At 39.7% G+C, this 5892-nt stretch overlaps 1 protein-coding gene and 1 non-coding gene across 2 annotated transcripts; both read left to right on the forward strand.

Moving 5' to 3' along the window:
- The first annotated feature begins 18 nt into the window (after nt 1-18).
- Nucleotides 19-4912, forward strand: LOC117424453 (programmed cell death protein 2-like). Its single transcript, XM_034040799.3, has 7 exons — nt 19-364; nt 1220-1383; nt 1902-1971; nt 2848-3179; nt 3445-3552; nt 4151-4305; nt 4766-4912. The coding sequence occupies exons 1-7, from the start codon at nt 242-244 to the stop codon at nt 4894-4896; spliced, it is 1083 nt and encodes a 360-aa protein (XP_033896690.3). The 5' UTR covers nt 19-241; the 3' UTR covers nt 4897-4912.
- trnar-acg (transfer RNA arginine (anticodon ACG)) lies at nt 1038-1110 on the forward strand. The gene has a single exon. It is a non-coding gene; the product is annotated as a tRNA-Arg (tRNA).
- Nucleotides 4913-5892: the final 980 nt, after the last annotated feature.

Below are 5892 nucleotides of genomic sequence, written 5' to 3' on the forward strand. Positions count from 1 at the left end.
AAGATCAGGACTACTCGAATGAAAAATGAAGGCTATGGTTGGCACAAAGTCTTAGACTCGAGTTCATTGAAAGAGCAATACTTGGACGAGTAGCCAATTAAATATGTGTACTGCACCCGTATGCAGATTGGTACGACAAGGAAAATGCATACATTTTAAGAAACACTCGCTTAATTAAACAGTAGCGACGGTTGTTGAAAAGGGGACAAGATCCCGTGTTTTTACCGGACAGGCATGTGACATGATTATAATGGCCGCAGAACAGAGGCAATTAGAATGTGTCCTTTTGGGAATACGAGACGCTGAAATAGATGCAAAAAGAAGCTTATCTTCATGTTTTACCAGCAAAATTGGAGAACTGCCGGTAAGAGGCAATGTTTTTTAAAATAATAATAATCACGCTACTATGAAACTGCTAGAAGAAGAACAATACATAATAACCTGGGTACTTTTGTTAAGTTGCTGTATTTAAAATTAAGAATTGTGTATTTCCCCAGTAGTATTAGGATGGAGCCTGAATAAATGATGCCTCCGTTTGTCCTGTAATTTAGGTGAGGGCGAACTTTTGTTCACATTTAAGGGCAATACTAACCGCGTTACTGAGTTTAAAGCCGGGCGATTCCAAAATCAAGTCCCCGGTTTCAAGCAACTACTATTGATAATGATAACACAAAAAACGAATGACTTGAACCCGTAAAGTGAATTGAAAACAACACGTGTGTTTGTTGTATATATTTTCAACCCCACAAATAGCTAAACACATGACATTTCTGTAATATTAAAAGAAGGAACTAAAGACCGGCCTTTTCCGAGATACATATTACTACTGTACGAGCTTGTTTTGACGTGGTTTCAAAAGCGGCATACGTTTCGCTTTCTAGTAGGCGACTGTTGTTTAATCTCGGTATGGTAAAACATAACTGGTATTTAAGAGGAATCTCAATTGAAAAATATTAACTGGTAACACTGTCGGTTTTTAATATATATATGGTATAGTTAGTTACTACTATGGTAAGGTTACAGTGTAGAAAATGTGCGGGCCAGTGGCGCAATGGATAACGCGTCTGACTACGGATCAGAAGATTCTAGGTTCGACTCCTGGCTGGCTCGTCCTTTTATTTCAATTTTTTTAAATTAAATAATAATTAGCATTTATTTTATAAATGGTGTTAAATTTAATATTCAAATGATGTTTGGCTTGTTTCTATATTATTTTCAGAACTGCTTTCCATCTTTGACACTGCGCTATCCTTCTTGCTCGATTTGTAATGGCATCCTTGTTCATGTTGTGCAAGTATACTGCCCCCTGGAGGGGTCCCCGTATCATCGCACCGTAAACGTGTTTGCATGCCCAAGCAGAGCATGTTTTGGAAAATCAGAAAGGTGAGTAATTATAACGTCAATCAAAATGCGCCCCAAAAATTAAATGGGCACTACAGTACATGATGTAATACTGCCATGGAAGTAGGAGACCGCATTATTTTTAAACACCAGTTTTAACAGTTTATTCATGTTTAACTTTTGATGGGAAAAAAGCCTCTAGATAGCATTGCAGCAGTTTGTATTTGTGAAAAATGTATAGTTGGTTTCACAAACCCCAACCAGAACTTGTACTACTGTAGCAAGGATAGAAATAAGACTCCCATTGCACAGCAATTTGCTCCATTCCTGGTTTTACTATGAGTTTAAGAAGACACAACTGAGCTTGTTACCTATATACTGTGGCTAATCAAGCTTGTATTAAACTGTGGAATCTGCTATACAGTAGGAGTATTATTTCCATCCTTGACTATCTAAGGTAACATTTGATATTCCAAGGATAGTACTAGCCCGGCTCTCTGAAACCAGTTGTGAAGTTATCATTGCCACTTCTGAAATGGTATGCCTCTGATTTTCTGTAGCTGGACAGTATTGCGTTCCCAGTGTTTGGAAACAGAAGCTAAACAGGCACAAGAACCTAAAGCCAACCAGGTAGAGTTAAAATCTAAAAAGCTGTATCGTCAGTATCAAATGCAAGGATGGAAATAAGACTCACATTACATAGCAGTCTGATCCATTCCTGATTTTACTATGAATTTAATGAGACACGCCTGAGCTTGTTACCTATACACTGTGGCTAATCAAGCTCTTAGTAAAGCCTGGACTGGGTGAAAGTGCTATGCAACAGGAGTCTTATTTCCATCATTGAAATTAATCAAGTAAATCCTCCATGACACTCATTATCAGATATACAGCAGTATAACAATGTTTCTTTTTATAAGTACTGCTATAACAATACTGTAATTTTGTGAAGCATGTTGAAACTTCTTCCTACTGTTTGGATGCACTGCAGATGGTGAGGTGAATGGTTATAGTCACACATGTTTCTTTTGGAATGAGGTCATTTAATGCTGTGCCTGGCCAGTTTAGCTTTTTTTTTTTTTTTTGCTCAGCGATGAATTTATGTAATTGCTAGTTAGACGGAATTAAAACTCAGTATTGGAGCAAAGGAGTAAAACATAGAAAAACATCTACAAAAACAGCATAAGAATGTATGGGAACGGTTAATAATTATATTAGGGGGCTAGGTGGCGCTGCAGCCTAATTCACCTGTCATTCATCTGACTGGGACACAGGCAGGGGGTGTTCAGATGAGGATGAGGTCAGAACTGTGAGGGTAAGCCTCTCATGGTGCCTGTCTGCCATTTCCCCTCACCTGAGCACTAAATTGACCAAACATTAAATAAATTACTCAAAAATAATACAGGTCCCAATACACCAGGAGTGGCCTTATCGGAAGCCTTACTGGGTTACAAATTATCATTGACAAGTAAAGAAACACACTTTTTACCACCTCTTTTAATCCAGGAGGCTACCATGGCAACCAGAGACTGGTGTGAGGGAGCAGACGACTGGGGCATGGACGAGGAGACAGAATCTTCAGCTCCTCCTGCCAATAGCTCCATGGATACGGACTTCACGAGCCAGCTGCAAGGCCTCAGCCTGAGAGAGCACTTACAGAGCTCCGTGCCTGCAGGAGAGGGGCTGCTCCTCCCAGGCCCTGTGCCCACCTTCCAGCCCTACTACATCAGTGTGGTGGACGAGGGGGAGTTCTGTGTCGATGCAGACATGGACCACGCACAGAGATTACTGAAAGAGTATCAGAGAAGAGAGGGGGTTGATGTGCAACAGTTAATAAGGTAAATAAGTGATTGGTTTCTGCACTTCTTGTGCTGTATCACTGCTGTGTTGCCTTGTAAATGTGATATTCTTTTATGACATTTGTTATCCAAAATGTACTGTATCGTGCTGTACGTATGCCTACAATTTTTTTAAACATAATTGTGATAATTTGCCAGGATAGATAACAGCGGATATAGGGCAGGATTAGCTGCATATCTAAGTGTTTTAGTCGAGTCAGTTTTTGATTGTTATGTTCTGTTTTGCATTGCTTTGTGCTTTCAGCTGTGAAGGAGAGAGCGAAATATATGAGAAAACAAAAGCCAGACATGGAGACGAAATCTTCCTCAAGTTCATGAAAAAAATATCAGTATGTCAAGAACAGGTGTTGAGGTAATTCTTTAATTGCAGCGTCCCACAATCATCTTCAGATTCACTCTTGTCTAATTTAAATCACTCTTCAAATGAAGAATAATAGTGAAAACGTCCTTATAAAAAATGTTCCTTATAAAAAAAAGCTTACTTCGGTATACCAGGGTGAAGACATACAGGTGGCAGTGTGTGGTGAAGCACAGTAAAATCTAAATGAAAGCACAGGCAAGCATGGCAATTTACTGCACACTTTTCTATACCGTGTTTTAGGTTTCAGGGATGCATACTGCACTACATGTAGTCTCAAACAAACTTTTATTAATTGATTGTTTGACCTCATTTTCCAGGGGTTGACAGTCTCCCTGCTTATCAGTGCTGGCTGAGAGATATCAATCAAAATTTCAAGACAGTACCAAGTGCCCTGAAAGGCTGAGCTTTTCTAGTTTCACCCAATGTTTTTAAATTAATTAACCTACATGAGCACTGGTTGGTTCGCACACCAGTACTGTCCTTTGCAAAGAGACCTGCAGATATTTGGAAAGGTGAGTCGATTTTTATCAAAGGAAACTACCCAAGTGAATTTGAAAATGTGATCAGTGCAAACCTTTTCCCTTCCCAGATATTCTCGGGATGGCCAGCCCTTGTTTATCACTGCTCCTCTCTCCAATATGAAGCAGATGGTCCCCTGTTGTCGGAGCTGTGGCAGCCCGAGAAGATTTGAGTTTCAGATTATGCCTGCTTTGGTCAGCATGCTCAAAAGTATCAACACAGAAGGTTGGTGTTTTTCAAAAATGTGCTTATCAAGTCAACAGTATAATATCAGACAGTCGCCATGCTGAAATCTTGTGTAGAAGTTTCAAACGACAGTATGTCAATGAGTGCCCCTCGGTCTACAGATGGGGAGCGTGAACCTGTCACATGAAAGTGTTCAAGGAAGGCCTCTGACATCACAATGCAATGTATCACAGAAACCCTGTACTTTTTTGTTGATGTGCACTTTTTTTTAGCAAATGTGGGAGAAATCTGTATGTATCTGTCCTTTGATTTGTCTGATTGGTTTTATCACTGCTTTATATTAAAACTCTGGAGCAATTTCACACTATGCGGGTGTATAATCTGCATGGACTATCAAAATCTGAAAAATGTACACAAAACACTCCTCCATCTGTAGTATGTGTATTGTATCCTGCGCTGCAGCCTCTTTAAGATGCTGATTCTTGTCTTTGTTTTTCAGGATTGACGGTGGAATTCGGTACTGTTTTAATTTACACATGCGAGAAAAGCTGCTGGCCACCCAGCAATCAGACACCTTTGGAGGAGTTCCTGTTTGTACAGACAGACCCTGATCAAAAGCTCTTTAAATAAAAGAATGCTGACTGTGCATTGTGCTATTTCTTTATTAAACCATTCATTGTGTAAGGCTGCAGGTTTGATGAAGGAGAATGAGCGTATGGCATTGAAACCGTCTCTCTTAGACTTTTACTGATGGAGTAGCTGTAAAAATGCCCAACTCCCCCCCTCCCCAAGGGCAACGGGTTGACTGAGATTTGGATGTTTTGAGGTTTTCCCTCCTCCAAACCCAAGTCTTGAAACTGCATTTACTGTACATTAGTTGAATCTGAGTGTAACTGAAGGTGCCCATTGGAGATCCAGTCGTTAAGCTGTGTGAGTTTACTGTTACTAGTTAAAGGTAACCACCCTTATAAATATTTATCTTCCAATAAAAAATGCCTTTAATCCTTTTGAAGTGTCTGCATATTTTCCAATGGTTTTGTGTGAAGGTGTTGTTTTTAAACAGTTTCACACAATGGATAATAATTTCAAGGAAATACATTTAGCCATTTTGAAGTAAAAGTCACATTCCCCTTGGATAGTTGAAACTAGCCTCAAAGATACAGATGGTACAGCATTGTGAATCCACTCACAGATTACCAATAAGAAGCCAGTTGCTGGAAGGACCATCGGCACCAGAGGAGCAGATTTCCAGGAGATGTATTGTTTGCATCTGTATCTTGAGGCTATTTATTGCACTGACTGTAAACTTTTTATTTTATTTTGAGGGACAAAAAAGTTTACGTGGCATTGGGAACCTTGAGAAGGGATAGAAGCGAGATACATGGGGCATTTAAAACGCAGATCCAAGCAAACACACTGGTTGAATAAAAACATCCAAAGGAAATGTTAGGCTTTTTAAAAAAAAAATTGGCACCTGTGACGGGTTAGTTCTTGGTGTACGTAAAACAGAACACATAATTAAAACACGACAATGCCATTCCAAACGATGACGATGGAAGTTTGCATAACAATCGTTATGCTGCAGCTGCTACGTCATTTATAAAAGATGGCTGCAGTCCTCCAGGC

This window comes from Acipenser ruthenus, chromosome 19 (genome assembly GCF_902713425.1).
Source record: "Acipenser ruthenus chromosome 19, fAciRut3.2 maternal haplotype, whole genome shotgun sequence".
In the NCBI taxonomy this organism is placed as follows: Eukaryota; Metazoa; Chordata; class Actinopteri; order Acipenseriformes; family Acipenseridae; genus Acipenser; species Acipenser ruthenus.

What these genes read in the sequence shown, in the direction of transcription:
- LOC117424453 (XM_034040799.3), top strand. Translation starts at nt 242, where the DNA reads ATGATTATAATGGCCGCAGAACAGAGGCAATTAGAATGTGTCCTTTTG. An exon ending in TGTTTTGGAAAATCAGAAAG is followed by an intron (nt 1,384 to 1,901) that starts GTGAGTAATTAT and finishes GATTTTCTGTAG; the next exon opens with CTGGACAGTATTGCGTTCCC. An exon ending in AAGAACCTAAAGCCAACCAG is followed by an intron (nt 1,972 to 2,847) that starts GTAGAGTTAAAA and finishes CTTTTAATCCAG; the next exon opens with GAGGCTACCATGGCAACCAG.